General features: G+C 40.3%; 1 protein-coding gene across 2 annotated transcripts; it reads right to left on the minus strand.

The window, feature by feature from the left end:
* Positions 1-106: 106 nt before the first annotated feature.
* On the minus strand, positions 107-27,233 carry GLDN (gliomedin). Of its 2 annotated transcripts, XM_072148228.1 has the most exons (10): positions 26,606-27,233; positions 24,137-24,188; positions 15,394-15,411; positions 14,669-14,785; positions 12,877-13,032; positions 10,509-10,637; positions 2,527-2,610; positions 2,324-2,452; positions 1,744-1,894; positions 107-742 (listed from the first exon to the last, which is right to left on the minus strand). In XM_072148228.1, exons 1-10 carry the CDS (start codon positions 26,978-26,980, stop codon positions 277-279), a joined length of 1,677 nt encoding a protein of 558 aa, XP_072004329.1. In that variant the 5' UTR covers positions 26,981-27,233; the 3' UTR covers positions 107-276. The 2 variants fall into 2 exon arrangements, with proteins under 2 accessions (XP_072004329.1, XP_072004330.1); XM_072148229.1 differs by lacking the exons at positions 24,137-24,188; positions 26,606-27,233 and adding an exon at positions 18,272-18,362.

Raw genomic sequence — 27,233 nt, forward strand, 5'->3', positions numbered from 1 at the left:
CCACTGATTGATACAGACAGCAAAATGACTGAATACTTTATTCTGTCTACTAAGGCTTTGTGTGCCAAATCAAACACGTGCAGCAACCAGAAACAGGTAAACAGTATTTCACATCAATTGTATCTTTTTATTAAAAATATTTCTTGTAAACTCAGAACTTGACTTCCAGAATTGAAAACCAACACTTAATACTTATCGCTTATGTCCACTTAAATGCGAAATGTGAACACATTTAGTTAATTTTGAGGGAGGACCATGGCTGTTTGTAGGCTCCTACTAAGTATTAGATACAAAGCGCACAGGGTATAACATCAGGAATCCATCCTCCCATGCATATAATTGCTGATCTTTAGGGTTGTAGGATAACATAGAAAGAACTGATGTTGATGATCTAAGGTCAAAGCTAGCATCAACCTGTTTCTGTTTCAAAAGGTCAAATGCAAAGGTCACCCTCAAATCTTTGGTGTCTGTGACGTAGAGAATTCCACATGCAATAAAGGCATTGCCTGCTTTGGATTTGGGGTATGTTGTGTTGATATGCTGGGTGATGGAAAAGGTTTTGTCTTCCAGGTGAGCAACCATGATACTTTTCTCAGTGTCAGAAGAGTAAATTATCCAGAGGTCCTTCTCATCAGCTGCCAGCTTGAAGTAAGATTTGGAATTTGAGAAGAGATAACTGCGATTGTGATATGCTGCATTATCAATGCTGAGAGTCTGAAAGGTTTCAGAGTCAAGTTCATATCTGAAAAATTAGTAGATAAAAGAATATGTCAATACTTCAATATGTTTATGGAGTTTGTATGTTCATGTTTGTTTTCTTCGGTTTTCTCCTAAAGTCCTACATAATTACTGAAAGGTTCATTGATTCCTATTAAGTAGGACCTTCTCGAGTCCTTAAAGACATACTGTATCCTTAGGATATCAGATTGATGGTGGTCTGACTCCATTTACCAATCTGCTTTTTACAAGAGACCATGTGAGCACTGTGGCCCATTTATTGTGTAGTAGGCACCAAGCCACACATTGGGGCAGATTTACTTACCCGGTCCTGTTGCAATCCAGCGGCGCGTTCTCTGTGGAGGATTCGGGTCCGGCCGGAATTCACTAAGGTAGTGCGCCTGATGTCCACCAGGTGTCGCTGCTGCGCTGCAGTCCGTCGTAGTTCACTGGAATTCACGATTCATTGCTGGGTGCAGGTAAGCACATGTCAAGCGACACTTTTTTTTTTTAATACGGCGGTTTTTCCGAATCCGACGGTTTTTCTGACGGCCAAGCCCACCGATTTCCGTTGCATGCATGCCGGCGCCGATGCGCCTAAATCCGATCGCGTGTGCCAAAAACTCGGGGCAATTTAGGGAAAATCAGCGCAAAATGGTAATATTTGGATAAACCGACGGAAAAACGCGATTCGGCCCCTTAGTAAATGACCCCCATTAAGTAGTTTTGAAGCTAAGACTTATTCACTTATTCACTGAGCTGCAGTGCCAGGAACAACCATTGAATGCATGTATTGGGAAACTTCCAGGACTCTCAGCCACATGATAATTTTTAAGAAAATATAGGTGCAGCTATTGAGGTTTGGAAAGAGAAGTCCCCCATGCATCATATAAAGGTACCTGTTGGAGATTTTTTACTTGATGTTTATATCAAGATTAAATAGATGGAATATTACCAGCCGAAATTGAAGATGATGACTGGCTATTATATGAATAACATTATAAATCTGGGTGAGTGTACCCTTACCTTACTATTTTATTAGATCCTCCTTTATGGTAATACAGTGAATTGTCATACACTAGATGTCCACATCCATGGTAGAACCAGCGCAGTTTTGTGGGCTTGTAGTCGTCTCTCATCAGAGCAGTAATATTATCATATTCTTTTACTATTAATCCTGCAGGAAAAACAACCAAATACAATAATAAAGATACAATAAAAGACCACATAGATATACAGTAGTTAGACAATTTCCACAATGTGCTAGAACCTTCAGAGATAGTACTCTCAATTTTTCAATCTATGGTTTGCCCCCAACTGTGGTCTATGATATATATATATATATATATATATATATATATATATATATATATATATATATATATATATATACATATATATATATATATATATATATATATATATATATATATATATATATACATATATATGGAAAGGCATACAGTCTCATAAACCAAAAATAGCCAAAAATAAAATAACAAAAACATTAGCCAAAAGTACATGTGTTACTAAATGGTAAAATAAGAATAATAACATAGTTTAGTTACTGAGATGATTTCTGTGAAGTTAAGAGTTTTATCGGTACCTGAAAAATGGGCCACAATCCACACTCTTTCATCATTTGTTTGGTTTGAAAAATCCATCATCCAAGCCCCAAATGTCTCTTTTACTTTTGCAACATGAATTGGATTCCCTATGGCTGTGATAGTGCAGTCTGGTGGAGAAACACTTTACTTAGATATGAGCAGAACATAAATGCCAGTAAAAAACAGAATGGAGAATATTTACCATCTTTCTTTGGAGGAACGCCATTGTTCTTCTCTCCAGATTTACCATCCATGGTGTCATCATTAGGGACCGCACATGTCTCGCCTTACAATTTAACATGAAGTCAATTAGTGCAAAGATCTTATAAATGAAGCTTTCTTATCTAGCTCTGCTTAGGAAACAAAAGACCAGTCATAGCTTGTTAGGACAGTAGGTTGTATCTGAAAGAAGTTTGGTTGATGAGGTAATATATTTCTAACTTAATTTGTAGGACAATAAGTATTGAATCTCAAATGCCCAATTCCAAGGAATTAATTCCCTATGGAAGGTTTACACTCATCATAGTTATTAAAAAACATATGTGGGTCAATAGTACACAATAATACAGCCTGCATGATAAGGTTGACTAATAGCATTTACAAACCTATTGATTTCGAGGATTTTTTACAGGCTTTACAAAAATATAAGCACCTGGGGGGAGGGGCATATAAAGACAATTGAAATCTTACCCTCACTCCTCCATCACTCCCATTGTCCCATAGAGCCCTCTGTTATTACCGTACCCCTGTTTGTTTGTAGAGGCAGATGCTCCCATCCTACTCTTGCGCACACCTGATACACATTGAAAGTGATCCTGTAGAAGCGCGCCACAGTGGACGTACAGGAGCGCTGCCCATTGTAAACAAATGGGGCAAGCACTGGGGGATGGCACTGCAGGACAATAGGAGCAACAGAGGAGGTAAGTATAAGATTTTTATCGCTCTTATAGCCCATCCAGGTAATGATATAAATTTTTTGTAAATCCCGGACAGCCCCTTTAAGAGATTTAGACCTCAGGAATAAGAATGCACTCAAGTGCACATTGTGAACTATGACTGGATATTAGTCCATTGGACATTGATGTGCATTTGTTTTTAGAATAAAGTTAACTCTGTCTGTCCTGCCCTTAGTTTGCCCATTGACCATGTCTCTTCCTGTGACTGTGTTGTAGTGGAAATTACCTACCTCGTTGCAAACTTTTACCTGCTGCTGGTCTTTTCCTGAAAATGACACTCCTGTGTCATACTTTACACAGGACTACAATTTATCTATGTGCCAGTGGCATATGTCGTTTGCTAGTCACAGAAGAAATGAGTAGGGAAGGTTGACAATGATATCACTACTTGGTACTCATACAGCAGTGTAGGTTTCTATCACAAAGGCTAAAATGGACCTAAATAAAGCACCAGAACAAAGCTCAATACATCCAAATGATATACATACAGTGCCACTAAATGGTATATACTGTAGGTAGTGTCTCCAAAAGTAATATACATACAGCACCTCTAAATATACATGCAATGCCCCCATATATGCATGCACTTCCTCCCAATGATATACATGCAGTGCCCCCAGATATGCATGCACTTCCTCCAAATGATATACATGCAGTGCCCTCCAATATGCATGCACTTCCACCAAATTATATCCATGCAGTGCCCCCAGATATGCATGCACTTCCTCCAAATGATATACATGCAGTGCCCCCAGATATGCATGCACTTCCTCCAAATGATATACATGCAGTGCCCTCCGATATGCATGCACTTCCACCAAATTATATCCATGCAGTGCCCTCAGATATGCATGCACTTCCTCCAAATGATATACATGCAGTGCCCCCAGATATGCATGCACTTCCTCCAAATGATATACATGCAGTGCCCTCCGATATGCATGCACTTCCACCAAATTATATCCATGCAGTGCCCCCAGATATGCATGCACTTACTCCAAATGATATCCATGCAGTGCCCCCAGATATGCATGCACTTACTCTAAATGATATCCATGCAGTGCCCCCAGATATGCATGCACTTCTTTCACTTCTTCATGATAGTCATGCATTTCTCCCAAATATACATGCAGCACCTCTAAATGGTATGCATACAGTGCTCCTAAAAATACATGCAGCACCCCCAAACATACGTGCAGTATCTACAAATGATATATAAATGCAAGGCTGCTAAATGCACATGCAGTGCCCCCAATGTTATACTTGTGGTGCCTCCAAAAATACATGCAGTTTCTCAAAATAATATATATACACAACAGTGCCCCTAACACTATACATAGCAGACTAACAAATTATATACACATGCTGGGCTGCTAAATGTACATGCAGTGCCTCTAAATTATATACAAGCATTGCCCCTAAAAATACATGCAGTTTCTTTAAATAATATATATATATACATAACATTACCTTTAAATGTGCATTCAGTGCCCCTAACGCTATACATGGTGTGCCTCCATATGATATATACACGCAGTGCCCAAATTAAATACATGCAGCGCCCCCAAAAATACATGTAGTGACTTCAAATAATATATATACATAACAGTGCCCCTAATTATACCTGCAGTGCCCCCAACACTATACATGCAGTGCATTCAAATGATATATACATGCAGTGCCTCCAAATTTTATATATGCTACGCCACCAAATATTACATATGCTGTGCTCCAAATATACTATATGCAGTATCCCCATGTACATGGAAAAATAAATAAAATCACTTACCTCTCTTGCTCCCACCTATGTCCTCCTTTGCATTTCCTTCCGTGCAGCCTCCAGATGCATGTGACATGATATGATAATCGCATTGCCTGCATGACACGTTGTGCAGTGGGTGCCGCACAGAGGCTCTGAATCAATTGCATTTGGCTCATTTGAAGATGTACATGCAATTGCCAATGGATATAAATACACAGTGGACCTGCCATGCAGCCCAGGCCCATAGTGCCACCATAGAGCATATTTCCCATTAACAATATAGTAAGCAGGCAAGTGCTTCCAAAGGCCAGGGCTGAATTTCAGTCCGGCCGTGACTAACGTACACAATAACATTTAAAATAATCAAAAATCGCTTTCTGAAGATATTATCCATCCCAAGAAAGTGTCAAGGACGATGACAGCAGCACTTCTATAGTCAGCAGTGCGTGTTTGGGTTTTGGTGCATAAGGCAAAATAATCACACACTTTGTAGTAGTTCTGTGAACTCTTTGTGTATGTAACACTTAGCCAAATAAAGCAGATGGATTTCTGAAATCTCTGGAAATGTTTATGAGAAAACCACATCTGCAGTGGAATATAATCTGCATTCATGTGTGAGGCTTCTGTGACAAATACAATAGACAAGGAGAGAAATGGTCCTACGGGCGCTACCTCCATCATTTATGGCTATTCACAAGTGTTTGTCTACTTGACTCATCTGTGGACAGGTACACAAATAAAACCTCTTTATATCTGGTTTCTACCGAAATTGGAATTTCTGTAGAATGTTAGATACAGAATTTCTTCAAGATTTTTCCCAGCGTGTACCTGGTCATGTAGAGTTTTCTCAACGATTCGTTACTATTGGAAATCTGAGCAAATTACCCTATATAAGCACTAGAGCAGTGGTGGCGAACCTTTGGCACTGGTGCCAGAGGTGGCACTCAGAGCATTGTCTGTGGGCACCCAGGCCATCACCCCTGCACAGAGTTTCCAGACAGGACTCAAAACCTCCTCCTGCAGTCCCCGGCCACCCAGGATGTGCTGTGATCAGTGCTATTTTAAAGCTACACATCCTTAGCTTCCTGGGACTACAGGAGGAGCAAGGAGGTGCAGACAAGGCTTCGTTATTATTGGAGCTCCTGCTATGGGCAAGGCAATTCTTTCTCTTCAGGGTACCATGGAAGTAAGCTACAATGATAATCTGATTTTCTCCTCTTTATTTCAACTGTATTGGTGTCCTCAGGGTGCCAATACAATTAAAAACTGTTACAAAAGAGGTAGTAACATGTTACTGCTTAAAGTGCCATGTTGGCGCTTTCTATTTATACAAGTTGGTTTGGTTGTTTGGGTACTCTGCCTCAAAAAGGTTCGCCATCACTGCACTAGAGCATATCAATGCTTTCTGCTAACTCTCTGTAATTGATAGTAATAGGGTCACCATTATTGTCAGGAATGGGAGAGTCCTAGGAATCTTTTCTAAAGCTAAATATAAATTTGTGAACAGTTACACAACAAGCACATATAAAGAAAGACAAGCAGGTGCAAAGTTTTTTTTTTTTTTTATCACAGTATGCTCCTATCCAGGAACAATGCATGTTCTTCATTATGAGGCAGATATTTACATTTTATATCAAAAGAGATGTACGTTGCTTTTAACAGGATGGAATAAATAATAATAATATAATAATCCCTTTATTTATATAGCGCACACAGATTACGCAGCGCTACACAGAGTTTGCCAAATCAACCTACAAGTATATTTTCGAAGGACCCAGAGGAAATCCACACGAACACGGAGAGAACATACAAACTCTTTGCATGTTGATCTGAATGGGACTTGAACCCAGGACTGCAAGGCTGTAGTGCTAACCAATGAGCCACCGTGCTGTCCATAAATAAATAGATGGAACAACCTGCTTTTAATTGTTTTTCGAATGCTGGAGGATATTTCTCTTTTGATATACATTTACATTGTTGTCCGATGTGGTTTTCTCTCCCCCCTCTCCTCTCTCTGTGCAGCGGTTTGGAAGGATATGAAGGTGGCTTGATCGATGACTTTGGTATTGACGTGAGCTGACTATATACATTTTTGTTTTCTTTTTGATTAAATTCTAAATTGCATGATTAATGAAATTAGCAGGAAAAGAGATGTTACTGAATAACATTACATAAGAGATCTAGTTGAAAGGGGTTGTCCGAGAGTTATGAAAAAAAAACTAAAGGTGGCCGGGAGGGGGCTGCTTAAAAAAATAAAGATCTACTTACCTTCCAGCGCCCTCCGGTGTCCCGCGCTGCTATCGCTCCGGTCCAGACGCCATGTAAACAACCATGGCTGCCGGAGACGCGCTGGACTCAGCTTCCAGCTGGCCGTGGCCGGCCACTCCTATCAGTCCCTATTCACAGCATTGCGTATGGGGGCCGGAAGGTTGTCGGGTCCGGTCGGAAGCGAAATCCAGCACTGTTCCGTCGGCCACGTTTGTTTACATGGCGCCCGGACCGGAGCAACAGCAGCGCGGGACACTGGAGGGCGCCGGAAGGTAAGTAGATCATTATTTTTTTAAGCAGCCCTCTCCGGCAGGCCCCGCGTCAGCACCCGGGTGACCCGGGCAAGTGCCGGGGCCCCAGAGCTTCCAAGGGGCCCACCACGACCATGTTCGGGTTCGCCTATTTAAAAGGCAGCCTCCGCTGATTGCAGGCCGCATAGGAGGTGGCCGCTCCGCCCTGCCCGCCTGCCCTACCCAGCCCACCCGCTTCACCTGCGGCCCGGCCCGCGCGCCTTCCATCTCACCCGGCCGAGCACTTCACGTCCGGCCCAGCCTGCGCGGCTCATGTACGGCCCAGGCCGCACGCATCACATGCCTGTCCGCCCTCTCCTACGCGGTCCCCTTCCACGTCCCAACCGAGTGACATCCAGCTGAGGTAAGTATAATTGCTACATCTGTAAATACATGTTGATGTGTATATATGTTGTATATGTGTGTGTATGTTGTATATGCTGGATGTATGTGTATATATGCTGTATATCTGTGTGTATGTGTTGTGTGTATACTGGATGTATGTGTATGTATGTTGTATATCTGTGTGTATGCTGCATATACTGGATGTAAGTGTATATATGCTGTATATCTATGTGTATGTGTTGTGTATATACTGGATGTATGTGTATATATGTTGTATATCTGTGTGTATGCTGCATATACTGGATGTATGTGTATATATGTTGTATATCTGTGTGCATGTGTTGTGTATATACTGGATGTATGTGTATATATGTTGTATATCTGTGTGTATGCTGCATATACTGGATGTATATGTATATATGCTGTATATCTGTGTGTATGTGTTGTGTATATACTGGATGTATGTGTATATATGTTGTATATCTGTGTAAATGTTGTATATACTGGATGTATGTGTATATATGCTGTATATCTGTGTGTATTTGTTGTATATACTGGATGTGTGTACATATGCTGTATAGCTGTGCGTATGCTGTTTATTCTGGATGTATGTGTATATATGCTGTATATCTGTGTGTATTTGTTGTATAAACTGGATGCGTATGTATATATGTTGTATAGCTGTGTGTATGTGTTGTATATACTGGATGTGTGTGTATATATATGCTGTATAGCTGTGCAGATGTGTTGTATATACTGGATGTCTGTGTATATATGCTGTATATCTGTGTGTATGTGTTGTATATACTGGATGTCTGTGTATATATGCTGTATAGCTGTGTGTATGCTGCATATACTGGATGTAAGTGTATATATGCTGTATATCTGTGTGTATGTGTTGTGTATATACTGGATGTATGTGTATATATGTTGTATATCTGTGTGTATGCTGCATATACTGGATGTATGTGTATATATGTTGTATATCTGTGTGCATGTGTTGTGTATATACTGGATGTATGTGTATATATGTTGTATATCTGTGTGTATGCTGCATATACTGGATGTATATGTATATATGCTGTATATCTGTGTGTATGTGTTGTGTATATACTGGATGTATGTGTATATATGTTGTATATCTGTGTAAATGTTGTATATACTGGATGTATGTGTATATATGCTGTATATCTGTGTGTATTTGTTGTATATACTGGATGTGTGTACATATGCTGTATAGCTGTGCGTATGCTGTTTATTCTGGATGTATGTGTATATATGCTGTATATCTGTGTGTATTTGTTGTATAAACTGGATGCGTATGTATATATGTTGTATAGCTGTGTGTATGTGTTGTATATACTGGATGTGTGTGTATATATATGCTGTATAGCTGTGCAGATGTGTTGTATATACTGGATGTCTGTGTATATATGCTGTATATCTGTGTGTATGTGTTGTATATACTGGATGTCTGTGTATATATGCTGTATAGCTGTGTGTATGTGTTGTATATACTGGATGCGTGTCTATATATATTGTATATCTGTGTGTATGTGTTGTATATACTGGATGCGTTTGTATATATGTTGTATAGCTGTGCGTATGTATTGTATATACTGGATGTGTGTGTATATATTCTGTCTATCTGTGCGTATATGTGTTTTGGTATTTTAAGTTTTTGTTTTTTAATGTCGCTACATAAGTTCACTGTTAAGGGGCCCACTGAGGCTCTATCGCCCAGGGGCCCACTGAAACCTGGAGCCGGCCCTGCCCTCCGGCCACCTTCCGCGCGCCTTCCATCTCACCCGGCCGAGCACTTCACGTCCGGCCCGGCCTGCGCGCCTCATGTACGGCCCAGGCCGCACGCATCACATGCCTGTCCGCCCTCTCCTACGCGGTATGTGTTGTATATACTGGATGCGTTTGTATATATGTTGTATAGCTATGTGTATGTGTTGTATATACTGGATGCGTGTGTATATATGTTGTATAGCTGTGCGTATGTATTGTATATACTGGATGTGTGTGTATATATTCTGTCTATCTGTGCGTATATGTGTTTTGGTATTTTAAGTTTTTGTTTTTTAATGTCGCTACATAAGTTCACTGTTAAGGGGCCCACTGAGGCTCTATCGCCCAGGGGCCCACTGAAACCTGGAGCCGGCCCTGCCCTCCGGCCACCTTTAGTTTTTTTTCATAACTCTCGGACAACCCCTTTAAGACTTTGATGACAGCTTAATGTATGAAAATGTTGTCTGATCTAGGAGAAGTATTTGGAAGAAGTATAATGTATTAATTTAAATTTCTGATCTTTCTAGAATTAGGACTCCAATCGCAGGTTTTCTCTAGTGATTGATATCTTTGTATGCACACCAACCTTTGGCCTCTTAAAGGGAACCTGTCAGCTCATTTCTGAGCACAATTTGCAATGATAACTCTAAGTAGACACAGGGGTAATGAACTCTAACTAGGCATGTATTCACACTGGTAAATCACACTCTGTTGGTGTTAATAAGAAAAACATCTACGAATGTAAAGTAACAGCTGTAAAGTTACTTACCTGCGCATTTGGTGATGAATTCCTGTGCAGCTAGATGAGCTTTGACTTTTTTTCTGCCCGGTGGACCCATGGGTCCTGGGGGACCGGGGGGTCCTGGAGGTCCCGGAGGTCCCATATCTCCTTTCAACCCTGTATATCATCAAAAAAGTGAGAATTGAGAATTAGCTACCTTTTTATTTCTTTATTGGATTATAAAGATAGAACAGTAAATCCTCATTCAAACAAAGTTAAACATTTCTTGTATGCATTGTGAGGACAGATATTTTATGTAGTATTGAATAATAATTAGTTTTTTTTAGGCAAAAAGTTATTTAACGCTTGTTTAATTATTGCATTTCTAGGAATATTATGTGAACTGTATAGCTGCTAATGAATGAGTAATGTGATACTATGATTTGTATGAAAATACTGTACTTAAAGCATCACTAAACTTTTATTATTTATAAATCAGTAGAATAGATGATAGTAAAAAATTTTCAATATTCTTATTTAAAGAACTATGTTCCTGTGTCCTTATTTTTCCCCTGCCTTTCTCCCTTTTTTAAAAAAAACTTTGTATAAAGCAGCTTTACTCCTGTACTACACTCAATGGTGGATCTTCATATAGATAGAATGGGCAGGCACCAGGGGCCTTTGGGTTATACACGGGCCCTATAAGAAGATCCGACATCAGTCTTAAAAAAAAATCTATACTCCCTTCCGGCTACTTCGCCTCTTCTTGCCGGATGCATACACTACGACACGGCAGTTAAAGGGCTGCTTGACGCCGCACGGGCAGGAAGAGGAGAAGATGGAGCCGCAAGGAGAAGACAGTGGCGCAAGGAGAAGATGGAGCCGCGGGGAGAAGAAGCCAGAGGTGATTAAAGAGGTTTTTTTTTAAGAGGGCCCTGCTGTGGACATTTCATTAATGGAAGGGGGGATCTCTGGTGTGGACATTTTTATTAAAGGTGGGCAACTGCTATTAATGGGGGAATCTGTTGTGGACATTTTGTTAAAGGGGGGCATCTACAGAGGACATATTATTATAGGGGGACATCCATTGTGGACATTTTATTAAAGGGTATCTGCTGTGAACATTTATTCAAAGGTGGGGAAATCATTTATTCAAAACGGGGCATCAGCAGTGGACATTTCATTAACCCCTTAACGACTTGGCCTTTTTTAGTTTTTTCCCTTCCATTTTTTACTCACCACCTTCAAAAATCTATAACTTTTTTATTTTTCCACATAAAGAGCTGTGTGATGGCTGATTTTCTGCGTAACAAATTGCACTTCGTAGTGATGCTATTTAATATTCCATGCCATGTACTGGGAAGCAGGAAAAAAATTCTTGTGGGCTTGGATTTTACAGCTTTCACTGTGCGCACCAAATAACATGTCTACTTTATTATTTGGGTCGCTAGGATTACGTGGTTTTATAATGGCTTCATACATTTTAAAAAAATTAAAACCTCCTGTACAAAAATTTTTTGGGGGATTTTGCCATCTTCTGGCGCCAATAACTTTTTCATACTTTGGTGTACGGAGCTGTGGGTGGTGTTTTGATGGCGTTTTCATTGCTATAATTTTTAGGACTGTGAGACCTTTTGATCACTTTTTATTAATTTTTTTATATTTTTCAAAATGGCAAAAAAATGCCATTTTCGACTTTGGGCGCTATTTTCCATTACGGGGTTAAACGCAGTAAAAAACCGTTATTATATTTTGATAGATTGGGCATTTTCAGATGCGGCGATACCTAATGTGTTTATGATTTTTACTGTTTATTAATATTTATATCAGTTCTAGGGAAAGGGGGGTGATTTGAATCCACATCTCCTACACTATCTGGGAGATCTAGTCTGGACGGCAGTCAGGCTGGATTGTTTCATGCACTTAGGGAATGTGATTGGCTTTCCTAAATAGATGAGTCATAAGAGTACAATTGAAGTTCATAATTAAATTACTTTTATGAACAGTAGTATGTAAAGTAGTAATTAAGTCCTAACATCTGGGCACATGTTGGTTTGGATGCTGGGGGGGTCCTAGTCGTGTGAACAGCTCAGGCCCATGGGACACATAATCCGCCACTGACTACACTGACATATACAGTCTGTGAATAGTCTAATCTCCTTAGAGAGATAAATCATAAATGGAAATGTTCTCTAGGTAAGGAAAGAGTTAAACATTATTCTGCTTATCTTTCAGCTTTTCTTAATGTAGTATATAACAAAGTTTACTATTATATATGGATACATTCAGCGTATGCTGATAGCTTTCCTGGTGTGTGCTGAACATATACATAAAACATGATGTGAATGTAACCTTAGAAATGTGGAATTCAGCTTTTCAAAAACAGAAAGATATCAGCAAAAAATATGGCATCTACCATCACCAAGGACATCATTGGATGTGCCTCCTATGTCCCCCTTCTCTCCCTTTTCGCCCCTTTTTCCTGGTAAGCCTTCCTTTCCAGGGGCACCCAATTCACCAAGATCTCCTTTCTCGCCTTTTTCACCTTGTTCACCTTTCATTCCTGCTTCACCTAAAACATAGAGAAAACAAGAAACACTCTGTGTAATTGTTACATGACTGTAATTGCTTTTAGACTGTCTCAGTTATGTAGAAAGGAGTAGCTGCCTGTTGCATAATATGAAAAAAGTTTTCTGACTCCGTAGTCATTGAAGCACTCAGTGTCCTTGGCACCATGTTCTTCTTAGGTGCATGTCACATTGCATGTTTATGTGGCTGAGTATGAAAACAAATGACATATGGGCTATGTAATGTAGATAAGCCTTGTTATGAAATCTTTGGATACTTCTATGGATATTGGTACATGGTAAAATTGATTGGCCACAGTTTAGCACTTCTTAGTTAGTCTACAAGAAAAGGGTCTGGAAGCCCAAAAAAGATCCCGAGGCAGACCTTAGGACCTTTTAGAGTCTGAGTGCCCAAATTGCAGCCTAAAACCCATTTATTTATTGATAAGTGCCACATGGTAAATTAAGCAGTAACTTTGATTGATAACTTATTGTTTGTTGTTGAAGACACATTGGTGGAGAGGAAATTCATCATTGAAGCTTCCCTCCAGGGCACCCAAACAATAAGAAACATGGCACCTAGAGAAGGATCTCCAATAATAATCCATCCTTGTTTGCATCTTCTCACTCTTCTTGCAGTCCCAGGCAGCTCAGGATGTGGCTAGCACTGAGCCCAGCTCATACCGGGGTGCCTGTGACTGCAGGAGGAGTCCTGTCTGGCGAACTCTGTGCCGGGGCCATGGACTGTGTGCCCACAGAGAGGGCTCTGAGTGTCACCTCTGGCACCCGTGCCATAGGTCTGCTACCGCAGGCCTAAGAATGTTACCCTTTCCTGTAAACGTTGCTTGTATAATATCTTGTATACAAAGCATATAAAACTTGGGTTGCCTTAAAGTAAAGTATCCTAAAAACCATATACACTACTTAATTTCCTGAAGGGAGTTTTGTTTTATAAAAGGAAATGTGCCTGAGGACAACAAACAATAATATTTGGCAAAAACTTTTAGAACTGAACAGGATTGCGTCCTTAATATACTACAACAGATCAAACTTTCAACGTAAACACTCAACATAAAATCCTTGTTAAAAAAAACTGTTAAAAAAATATCTTTTACCCCTTTTATTTTTAAATGCAGCATCATAGAAAGAGGGTGATTTTTACATACTGGTCCTTTATAGTATAACTATAATGGGAATTACTGGGAAAATAATTTTAAGTTTATTTGTAATTTTTTATAACATTCACCCAAAAATGCTTTTTAAACATATTTTCACATAATTGGTTGTATCATTATTTATATATTATAGTTTGACACCTCTTGTGTTGTAGAGATTACTTTTCAGCAGTCATGCCTAGGTTATAAAGTTGTAGCCTTTGATGTTATGGAATAGAATAACAGACACCTAGATGGTAAATGGAAGACCTTCTGTTTACCTTCCATTTCCATAGACAGCAAAAATAGTGCTGCAACCCACGTTATCCTTGCCATTACTAACAACAAAGTTTAATGAGAGATATCACAAATGGTGGTGTGAACTGAGCCATAAATATAAATACTTTTTGTAACTTTGTTTTGATTGAGAAAAGTTCACTACAATAATCTTCACTACTAGACCATAATAATAAAATAAATATTTTACCAATTTTTCCCCTTTTTCCAGGAGGACCTTGTTCCCCTTTTGGTCCTGGAATACCGGGAACCCCATCAGAACCATTAAATCCTGGCATCCCATCCATCCCATCCAGTCCAGGGGGTCCTAGAAGAAACATGTGAAATCCTCATGTTATGCATAATGTAGATTCAGATCTTTAAAGGGGTTGTCTACTTTAAGCTTCCTATGCTCTTGTTTTAAAAAACAAAGGGCTTTAAAATCATGCAGTAAATCTGTGGGGCTCCAGAATGCACATTAGAAGCTAAAAGAAGAACACACCAGGGGGTACACACCAGTATGTCAGTGTGCTTGGTTTACAACCCTTTTTCCTGGTGGTAGATGTCCTTTAAGACAGATTTCTGTTATATACAGATTAATCTGTCCCTACGTCTCTCCTTGTGTCGATGCAGAAATGTTGGTGTTGGAATTACCGGTAGATCTTCAACAGGTGTATATGTTTCTAAAGTTATCTAAGGACAGATAACTATATGTCAATGAGCCAAAAAAGCCTTTTACTGCTTATATCTATGGATCATATTCTAAATTTCATTGAAATTTGTATACAAAAGGAAGAAAGCTACAGGGAAATGTCTTAATTACTCAACAAGCTCAATATCAATTAAATGAACTGCACATGGGCCAGACTCCAGGTACACATCCTTTGATTTAAGACATATTAAGAATAATTAAGAAGGAAGAACATTGTTACTTACCTGGAGGCCCAGGTGGACCTGAAAAAGAGATAATTATAGTTATTAAAATGTTATGTTTTATATCACTTTACATAATATCTTGAAAATATGCCCAGGAGCTGGAGGTAACAAGCATCCCAGTAACAAAACATTCTCAGCATTATCAAGGATTTTCTTCTTGAAAGTAAATAATATGAAAAGCGCCAAAATCTGCATGTAAAAATTCGGTTGTGTACACAGATATGTATGTGTGTGTATATATACACGTGTATAACATTTTTGTACCCCTTGTTTAATGAAATAAAAACCGAAAATGGTCACAGAAATAACTTGAATTTGAAATGAAATTTCTATGAAAATGAACAAATCAAAGGCAGACACCATGTTTCAAAAGAATTTAAGTAAATAAATAATTAAAAAAAATAAAACTCATGAAACAAGCCTGGACAGAAATGATGGTTTCCTTAACTTAATATTTTCTTGCACAACCTTTGCAATCACACGATTTCTGTGAGTGTCAATGAGACTCCTGCACCTCTCAGCTGGTATTTGGGCCTCTCCTCATGAGCAAAGATGTATATGTGTATATATATATATATATATATATATATATATATATATATATATATAATAGTGCCCATCCTTCAATTGTTAGTGTGGCAAGTTGGGTGGATGGGCCCCTGACACTGTGGGTCCTACCCTTGTACCCCCTGGGGCATATTTGTTACACTTATTCCTATTTATTACAATCAACATGGGATTATTGTCTACCAAATCATCATATGCCATTATTTTCTGCTATAATGGATTGTACTATTCAAATGAGATTCCTACATTTTAAAAGTAACATATTTTATCTCACACACATCAAATGTCAAGGCAGACAGTACACATGAAGGCTCCTCATCAGTAGTATGAAAAAGTTTCTGCAGAAGTATAAAGGTTTCATAAAACATATTATTATGGCTCTAATCAGGGGCGACGCTAGGTTAAAAGAATTATGGCCTGCGCCCTTGGATCAGCAGGGCACATGTCCCACTGCATCTCTCTCCACTCTTATCACTATCGTCATCCTCAGGACGTAGATAGAGAGGAGTTCTATATAGAGACACTGATGGCTGTGAGAGACACTACTGGGGGCTGTGTGGGGGAAATTGCTGGGGGCTGTGTAGGGGACATAACAGGGGGCTGTGGGCACTTTACTGGGGGCTGTAGGGGGCATTACTGGGGGCTGTGTAGGAGACATTACTGGGGCTGTGGGCAACACTACTTGTAGCTGTGGGAGACTTTACTGGAGGCTGTAGGGATATTACTGGGGGCTGTGTGGGGACATAACTGGGGGCTGTAGGGGGCATTACTGGGGGTTGTGTAGGAGACATTACTGGGGCTGTGGGCAACACAACTTGTAGCTGTGGGAGACTTTACTGGGGGATGTAGGGATATTACTGGGGGCTGTGTGGGGACATAACATTGGGCTGTTTGGAGGGACATAACTGAGGCTTTGAAAGATATTACTTGGGGCGGTGGGGATAGTGCTGGGGAAAATTATTGGGGGCTATGGGCACATAACTGGGGGTTGTGGAGACAAGACTAGGACTGTGAGTGCAAAACCTGGGGCTGTTTGAGGACAATACTGGCGGCTGTGGGGGATACATCTTATAGGCTGCTGTGGAAGACATTACTGGGGGCTCTGGGGAAATTTCTTACTTGGGGTTGTGGGGGACATTAATAAGTGTAGGTATTACGGTGGGGGTGCAGTATTTGTGAGGTTCAATATAAAGTTTGAGGACCATGTACTGTGTGTAAACCAGAATGTGTATATATACGTTTCATGGGATTTACTAAATCTAATTTTGTGTTACTGGTATGTTCAGGAGAGTACTGTACTATGTTTGGGGAGAGTGTTAGGGGCAGCAGCAGGATAATACTTTCAGTGGATTAAAGGAAACCTACCATTTCAAATGGTAGGTGTAAGCTGTAAACACCGAGCACCAGCTCAGGGTGAGCTGGTGCCGGTGCTTAGTTTCGTTAGTGTTAAAACCGCGGTATCGCGGTTTTAACACTTTTTAAACTTTATAGCAGAAACTGTTTCGGCGCGCGCGCCTACATAGGAAATGCCGCAGCCGTTGCGCGCGCAGCGGCAAAGCAGCTTCTGCTATAAAGTTTAAAAAGTGTTCAAACCGCGATACCGCGGTTTTAACACTAACGAAAGTAAGTACCGGCACCAGCTCACCCTGAGCTGGTGCTCGGTGTTTACAGCTTACACCTACCATTTGAAATGGTAGGTTTCCTTTAAGATGTAGGAACAATGCAGAACATAAGTTGTCTGTGTGGTGAACTCCACAGGGGTGACACATGGCTGAAGAGGAGACATGAGGTGATGCCGGGCCTAAGGGAGAAGATGGAGGACACGTCACTTATAGTCTCTGGATGTAACAAGTAGGGAATTCTCCTGTGTTGTCTGGAGCTGTATATAGTAAAGTTGTTATTGCACCAACCAAATCTGAGGGGGTTATGTACAGGAGTGAGTATTACTGAAAGTGTGATACATATGCATTGGGGCCCGTGCCCCAGATCTTTTATCACCATAGCAACACCCCTGGCTCTAATATATTAATCCCATACTATCCTTGTTTGGGACACTTGCATGACACTCTACTGATATCCTATCCAATGTGCAATCATCAGGCATTAGGAAGATACTACTGCACCATCACAGTCCATTCTATAAAATATTGTCTTCGTGAACGGTTGAGGGAAGGAATATTGGAATGTTCTTAAAGTACAACTGTAAAGTCTAAAAACTTTTGCCTAACTCTGCACTAAGCGAAAATAAGCAATTCTCTAATTTATTATAATTAGCTATCTGCAGGTGTTTAGCTGCTAGCAGAGGTTTTACCTTGCCCCCAGGCCAATCTCCATTTGCCATGCTTTCTGGTTGCCATGGGGAACCGTATAGTACAGCTATAGAGAACGGGAGGCTTGTTGAGATGATCATCATATGGTTCAGGCAGGCCAATTACAAACAAGCTGCCCTGCATCATTTGAAAGTACTTAGTGTGATGCAAAGGACCTATAATGATGTCACAAGCATGTGACTCATCACATGGTTCAGATTGGACAATTACAAACATGCTCTCCTCTTCTGGCTTCAGTGGGGAGAACTGATGTCACAACCAGGAAGTGCCCACCCACATCAGAATTAGCTGAATCTGAATCTAATTTTATATATACCAGATCTATCACATGCTAGGAAGAAGCTGGCAGTATGATACAGGTATTGTTGGAATTGTTGTCTCAGGCTCTCTTCAGCTCTGCTAACACTATTTTTGTCAGTAACTTTACAGTTACGCTTTAAGGACATTAAACACCACCTTGAGGGGTTCTTATAGGCCATGTTTGGTCCTTAGTCCACTAATCATATTTGAAATGGAATGTGGAAATACATTTCCTAAATGGAAAAATGTGCCTCTAGCACCACCTTTTGTAAGACGTTCTTAGTAGTCATACCTGACTTAAAAAAAAAAAACTAATTAATTTAAAGGTGTAAAATTACAATATGAAACCCACAACTAGTTATAGAAAAGGGATTTACCAATAGTCAGTTTGGGCCACTGTGGGACCACTTACATTCACACATGATATCCATAGAAACAGCAAAAAAATATATATTTTAGAATATACTTATTGGTTGATGTTTATTATTTAGGCCATGGAAAAGGCCATGTTTCAATATTTTAATAAGTTTTAATATTTCTTCCACTGTTGTGTAACAGTAGTTTTGGTTGCCTTTTTATCTCTGTAATTTATAAAAAAAAATCAGATACATCACTTATTTGAAACAACTTTAGGCCCTTCTGACCCTGCTTTAACCCCTTCCCGACGCGCGCCGTACTAGTACGGCGCGCGCCGGGTCCCGGTGCATGGAGAGGGCTCGCGGGCCGAGCCCTCTCCATAGCCGGTAAGTCTTTGCTGCATATTGCAGCAAAGGCTTACCGGTAACACCTGCGATCGGAGCTACCGGCAATGCTGCCGGCAGCTTCAAAGAGATGGCGCCGCATGGGCGCCGCCATCTTGTTGTGGATGACGTCACGGGGAGCGGGGATCCGTCGCCATTGTAACCTCGGGTGTTCCGAACACCCGAGGCTACTTCGTTTTAACCCATGCATTACAATGTGCAATTAGCATGGGGAGTAAAATCCACATATACTGCCATACTGTAGTATGGCAGTATATGATAGGATCGATCAGACTACCTAGGGTTAGAGTACCGTAGGGAGTCTGAAAAATAGTAAAAGTAAAAATAAAAAAAAGTTTAAAAAAAAAATTATAATAAAAAAACCTAAAAATTCAAATCACCCCCCTTTCCCTAGAACTGATATAAAAATAAATAAACAGTAAAAATCATAAACACATCAGGTATCGCCGCATCCGAAAATGCCCGATCTATCAAAATATGATAATGTTTTTTCACTAAGTTTAACCCCGTAACGGAAAATAGCGTCCAAAGTCGAAAATGGCATTTTTTTGCCATCTTGAAAAATATAAAAAAATTAATAAAAAGTGATCAAAAGGTCGCACAGTCCGAAAAATTATAGTAATGAAAACGGCATCAAAATTCGCAAAAAATGACACTATCAACAGCTCCGTACACCAAAGAATGAAAAAGTTATTGGCCCCAGAAGATGGCAAAATAAAAAAAAAATATTTTGTACAGGAGGTTTTAATTTTTTTAAATGTATGAAAACATTATAAAACCTATACAAATTTGGTATCCACGTGATCATACCGACCCAAAGAATAAAGTAGACATGTCATTTGGGACGCAGAGTGAAAGCTGTAAAATCCAAGCCCACAAGAAACGTCACAAATGTGGTTTTTCACCATTTTCACTGCATTTGGAATTTTTTTCCCGCTTCCCAGTACACGCCATAGAATATTAAATACCGTCACTATGAAGTGCAATCTGTTACGCAGAAAATAAGCCATAACACAGCTCTTTATGTGGAAAAATAAAAAAGTTATAGATTTTTGAAAATGGTGAGTGAAAAATGGAAGTGAAAAAACTAAAAAAGGCCAAGTCGTTAAGGGGTTAACCGGTTAAGGACCGGGCCCTTTCCTGTTTTTCATGTCCAATTTTCACTCCCCACCTTCAAAAATCTATAACTTTTTTATTTTTACATGTAAAGAGCTGTGTGACAGCTTGTTTTCTGCGTAACAAATTGCACTTCATAGTGATGGTATTAAATATTCCATGCCATGTACTTGGAAGCGGGAAAAAAATTCCAAATGCAGTGAAAATGGTGAAAAAACGCATTTGCGCCATTTTCTTGTGGGCTTGGATATTACGTCTTTCACTGAGCTCCCCAAATGACTTGTCTACTTTATTCTTTGGGTTGGTACGATTAAGGGGGTACCAAATTTGTATAGGTTTAATATTGTTTTCATACATTTACAAAAATTAAAACATCCTGTACAAAACTTATTTTTTTGATTTTGCCAACTTCTGGCGCTAATAACTTTTTTATATTTTAGTGTACGAAGCTGTGGGTGGTGTCATTTTTTGTGAAATTGGATAATATTTTCAATTATATCATTTTTAGGACTGTACAACCTTTTGATCACTTTTTATAGATTTTTTAATATTTTTCAAAATGGCAAAAGAGTGCCATTTTCGACTTTGGGCGCTATTTTCTGCTACAGGGTTAAACGCATTGAAAAACCGTTAATATATTTTGATAGATCGGGAATTTTCGGGCACGTCGATACCTAATGTGTTTATGATTTTTACTGTTTATTTATATTTATGTCAGTACTAGGGAAAGGGGGGTGATTTGAAATTTTAGGTTTTTTTTTAAACTTTTTTTATTTTTATTTTTACTATTTTTCAGACTCCCTAGGGTACTTTAACCCTAGGTTTTCTGATCGATCCTATCATATACTGCCATACTACAGTATGTCAGTATACACGCACCGGCCACTTTATTAGGTACACCATGCTAGTAACGGGTTGGTTACACCATGCCTTCAGAACTGCCTCGATTCTTCGTGGCATAGATTCAACAAGGTGCTGGAAGAATTCCTCAGAGATTTTGGTCCATATTGACATGATGGCATCACACAGTTGCCGCAGATTTGTCGGCTGCACATCCATGATGCGAATCTCCCGTTCCACCACATCCCAAAGATGCTCTATTGGATTGAGATCTGGTGACTGTGGAGGCCATTTGAGTACAGTAAATTCATTGTCATGTTCAAGAAACCAGTCTGAGATGATTCCAGCTTTATGACATGGCGCATTATCCTGCTGAAAGTAGCCATCAGATGTTGGGTACATTGTGGTCATAAAGGGATGGACATGGTCAGCAACAATACTCAGGTAGGCTGTGGCGTTGCAACAATGCTCAATTGGTACCAAGGGGTCCAAAGAGTGCCAAGAAAATATTCCCCACACCATGACACCACCACCACCACCAGCCTGAACCGTTGATACAAGGCAGGATGGATCCATGCTTTCATGTTGTTGATGCCAAATTCTGACCCTACCATCCGAATGTCGCAGCAGAAATCGAGACTCATCAGACCAGGCAACGTTTTTCCAATCTTCTACTGTCCAATTTCGATGAGCCTGTGCAAATTGTAGCCTCAGTTTCCTGTTCTTAGCTGAAAGGAGGGGCACCCGGTGTGGTGTTCTGCTGCTGTAGCCCATCTGCCTCAAAGTTCGACATACTGTGCATTCAGAGATGCTCTTCTGCCTACCTTGGTTGTAACGGGTGGCGATTTGAGTCACTGTTGCCTTTCTATCAGCTTGAACCAGTCTGCCCATTCTCCTTTGACCTCTGGCATCAACAAGGCATTTCCGCCCACAGAATTGCCGCTCACTGGATGTTTTTTCTTTTTCGGACCATTCTCTGTAAACCCTAGAGATGGTTGTGCATGAAAATCCCAGTATATCAGCAGTTTCTGAAATACTCAGACCAGCCCTTCTGGCACCAACAACCATGCCACGTTCAAAGGCACTCAAATCACCTTTCTTCCCCATACTGATGCTCGGTTTGAACTGCAGGAGATTGTCTTGACCATGTCTACATGCCTAAATGCACTGTGTTGCCGCCATGTGATTGGCTGATTAGAAATTAAGTGTTAACGAGCAGTTGGACAGGTGTACCTAATAAAGTGGCCAGTGAGTGTATGGGGATTTTCCACCTCATTCATTACAATGTGCTATCAGCACATTGTAATGAAGGGGATAACACAAAATAGCCTTCGGAAGACCCGAGGCTACCATGGAGACGGATCGCTGCTGCCCGATGACGGGGAGCAACGATCCCAGGCAAGATGGCGGCACCCATGCGCCGTTATCTTTTTGAGGCTACCGGCAGCTTTGCCGGCAGCCATCGCTGTGATAACACCCACGATCGGTGCTAGCACTGATCGCCGGTGTTACCGGTAAGTCTTTGCTGCAATATGCAGCAAAGACTTACCGGCTATGGAGAGGGCTCAGCCCGTGAGCCCTCTCCATGCAGCGCGACCCGACCGCTGCTGTGAATACACGGCGTGTTGTCTCGGACCAGTTAAAGGTGTTTTTCTGGTGAACATTTATCCACAGGAGAGGGGAAAAACATGTGATCACAGTGGGTCCCAACTTGCTGTTTAATAAAAATCTATACAGTTCGGGATGAGTTTGTCCTCCATTGAGATTTAAACTTCCAGAACGGCTTTCAGAATGTTTCGATCCCAGAAATCCCAGTCCTTAGGCCCAAAACCCACTTTGTGGCTAGAACACGCTCTTCAAACTTCACATGACAGATGAGTCGCAAACAAGGGACCTCGGTCTGTTGTTTCCGACCTGTAAACAGCATGTGTTCATGTTCTCGAGGCCAAAGTCAGACTCACTTCTGCTTAATTTAATTTCTTGGAACAATATTTACATCATTCATGTGATGTTTTTGACCATTACCCACTGTGGCTAGTGAATGTGGATGTATATGTGATGTCATTATGACTAGGGTCCACTGGAGCAACAAGGGTATAATAAACAGGTAATGTCATCTTTTATACTTGCGCTATTTCATGCCTGTTATAGAAATGTATGACAATCTCCAACCACCTTCTCAACATAAATGTTATGTTTAATATCATATACTCAAATAAGCCCTCTTTCAAAAAAAAAAAAAAAATACTGTACCTCTAAAAGTACCCGTTGGAAGGTATTTGTCTTAATACTCAATGGGGCACATTTACTTACCTGTCCGCCGAGTTCACCGAAAGTGTATTGTCCATGTATAATGCACTGTGGCGCGATTCACTAATATCGTGCACCCGATATCCTGCATGTTTCACTTGGTCAGGTCCGACAGAGTTCACCTTCTTCCTGGTACATGAAAGTGCATTGTCTTGTGACACAATTTAAAAGTTAAATCCTGCGCTTTACGAATCAGTCGGATCCGAATCAGTCAGATCGTCCGACGGCACCCCCCCCCATTTCTGTTGCATGAAAGCTGCGCAGCCGCGACACAATCCCCAGTTGAATACCTGTCACAGTGCGGGCACGGACGCTTAGTAAATAAGTCCCAATGTGTTACCCAGTAACATCCTTTGTAACATGTCCAGAATGGAAGCCAAACCACATTCTAGTCAAATTGCAAGGCTTGTTTAAGGGTTGGATCTTGATCTTTTTACAAACTGGACTTACTTGTAAATACTTTTACTTGCCTCCGACATCCCACACATGTTCATTGTATAAAGGAAATTGTAGACTTACCTGTTAGACAGATTCCTTTTGTACTATTGCATAAACCAAGCATGACACGGACCTATGCAAAATGAAAGTGCATGTTACCAATAGCATGTAAATACATGGAGTGCTAGGAGGTCAGGGGATGGAGCAAGGGCAAAAGACAGCTGGATAAAAACAATAATACAAACAATAGAAGGAGTGTTAAAGGGATTGCAGTTTGAAAAATTGCATTGACCTGGATGATCTTCAGGTCATCGATATTAGGTACAAACAGGTCCCAGTACCCCACTCATCTATCCTAAGGATCCTTCATCAATATGCTGAGCCCTGAAAGGCCACAATCTCTGCAGTGTGCTTATGAGAGCAGATTTCTGAAGGACAGAAGTCTGTATATCAGTTTAGCTATAGTCAGTTTTATGGCTTGAGTGTTTGACTATTATGAAAACTTATAGTAGTTTGTCATCAGTTATCCAACTATTTTGGTTCTTTTGACATCACAATTGCAGTGAATGTTCAGTATAAATGTTGGATCTGTAAACATCTGTGGACTGGTATTATAGTATAAGAGTGTGTGGTGTATGTGCATGTATACCTTTTATAATGAATATTTATGAACATTATAATATAAATTTTCCAACGACATGTATGTCAAACACAGCAAAAAAAAAAAAAATTCAACTTTAATTACTTTTATGGGGCAGAGCTGCCATGCCCTGCGTAGGACAGGTGGGGCGCTGTTTTTGGAAGACAGCAGCCATGTTTTTATAATCTGGGATAACAACTTTAATAATGGCAGATGAAAATGCAATTACTAATGAAAGATCAGTAATAGAAATGTATAGTATTATACCTAAAGGAACCTACAACCTTCAAGGTAGATCCGATGGTACTTTCCTCCTAACAAACTAAACCCTAATTTATCATTCCCTAATCCTTTAATACTTCCTAACCTGAACTAAACTTTATTTAACTAATAGTAGCAAAAGCTACAGTGGCCTGGACCTGCCTCACCTCCTCCCTCTTTATGTACAGCTTGTGCACAAGCTGTATTCACAACAACGGCTTCTTCGAGCTCCGCACATGTCCAGTAGCCCCTGAACAAGAGCTTTTGCGTATGGGCAGGGCTCAAAAAATGCTTCGGCATGAAGGAGCGCACTGAGTATTTGGAAGGAGGTGGGACAGCAGAAGCTACTGGGACATGGAGAAGCATTTTCTCCCATAGCTCGGAGAGGCTACTCTGATAAAAATGTGCATATTAGTAATATGAACCTTAGATCAGGTTAAAAGATAAAAAAATACCATATTTTTTTGGACTATAAGACTCACTTTTTAGCAAGAAAAAATCTTGCTAAAAAGTGCCTGCGTCTTATAGACTGAAGGTCAGGAGGATCCAGCTCTGCCAGACCCTCCTGACCCCTGTAATGGAGATCGGGTGATGCCCTGATATAGAGCTGCACCCGATCTCCCAGAGAGGGGAGCCTCGGCACTGCTCTCCCCTCTACCGAGTGTCCTACAGGACCTGCGGTGATGTCAAAATCATGTGACTGATCACATGCTTCTTACATCAACGCATACTGTCGAGAATGGGGACATGCTGCACTGGGACAGTGTAAAAAGAAGAGGGGAAAGGTCTGTGTGTAGAATAGTTCCCAGTATGTTCCTTATTTGTGTATAGCAGAGCTGTGTATGTATTCATTTTTAGACTAGTTTCCAGAGTGTTCCTTATATGTGTATAGCTGATCTCTGTGTGTAAATGTATGGATGAAGCAGAGCTGTGTGTGTAAATGTATGGATGAAGTAGAGCTGTGTGTGTATGAATGAAGCAGTAGTAGTACGGAAAGAATGATCCAGCGCTTTGTGTTTGGGAAAGGAGTAGGAGCAATCCTACTTTTTCTTCACACGCTATACCATTGACTTTCATGAATGAAGCAGAACTGTGTATGTAAATGTATGGATGAAGCAGAGCTGTGTGTGTAAATGTATGGATGAAACAGACTGTGTGTAAATGTATGGATGGAGCTGAGCTGTGTGTGTAAATGTATGGATGGAGCTGAGCTGAGCTGTGTGTGTAAATGTATGGATGGAGCAGTTCTGTGTGTGCTGTGGTTTAGTGTGACCAACAGGGATATTTTAATTGGTATAAAATATTTTTTTCCTTTTTGGGAAGCCTAAATCTGTGATGCGTCCTATAGTAAAAAAGAGACTTATAGTCCAAAAAATATGGTATATTTTAGGGCTTAGGATGGTAGAAGGAACCTACCATCAGATCTAGCTTAATAACTAGATTCCTGATGGCGAGTTTTCTTTAATCCACAAATTGTAAATATGTGTCAAAAATTCATAGATAGATAGTTCACTTCATAGGTCACAATTAGTCAAAAATATGATTGAGAAAAATAGAATCTATCTAAACATCAAAACTTAAAAAAATACATCTTAAAAATAGTTATTATTGCATAGTTATATCTATATGGATAAAAGTGGTCGGATTACCGGGACCATTGAGTATGTCATCATCATGAGCATGTCTTCATTCTCAGCTCGAATATAGGATTCTTCTTGCTTGTGACGATGGCTCCTTTTGTTTCTGGAGACCTGTGCCCTTGTTTCTTCCAGATCCTTCTCCTTTATTTCTGATACCAGCTGGTTCAGGTGAGATGTCAATAAGTCCTCCTGGGATGGCCTTTGATACGATTCCAGTTCCTTGACTCTAGAGGCAAGGTCTTTCCATTGCAGTAGGATAAATAAGGTTCCACCTACATTGAGCAGTGTGATAACAGCCAGCACAGCTATCACACCTCTGAGAACTACACAACATCTTTTTCTTTCAGAACAAGCCACCAGACTCACAACCCTTTCTGTCCCCATTGCTGAGGCTGTTGATGAGGCACACTCAACTCCGCTTCCTTTCCTCAATAGTCTCCACAAGAAGTACACTGTCTTCTTCTGGATACAAAGCACTTTTTATGGGTTGGAGTCTGTTTAAATGCCTTGACTTGCCGTGGGCTGTTTAACAAAGATTATACTTTCAGATCCAAATTAATGATGTGGAAGTGATGGCAGAGGCGTGTGTCCGGGAAAAGCAAGGAGGGGCTCCATAAGGGAATGGAGGGTGTCTTGG

Source organism: Engystomops pustulosus, chromosome 4 (genome assembly GCF_040894005.1).
Source record: "Engystomops pustulosus chromosome 4, aEngPut4.maternal, whole genome shotgun sequence".
Lineage (NCBI taxonomy): Eukaryota > Metazoa > Chordata > Amphibia > Anura > Leptodactylidae > Engystomops > Engystomops pustulosus.

Bases quoted from the DNA above. Each gene is read 5' to 3' on its own strand.
- GLDN (XM_072148228.1), bottom strand. From the start codon at position 26,980: ATGGGGACAGAAAGGGTTGTGAGTCTGGTGGCTTGTTCTGAAAGAAAA. The intron at 13,033-14,668 runs GTAAAATATTTA...TCTATGTTTTAG, and splicing joins TGGAAAAAGGGGAAAAATTG to GTGAAGCAGGAATGAAAGGT. The intron at 2,611-10,508 runs GTAAGTAACTTT...TTAAATTGTAAG, and splicing joins ATTCATCACCAAATGCGCAG to GCGAGACATGTGCGGTCCCT.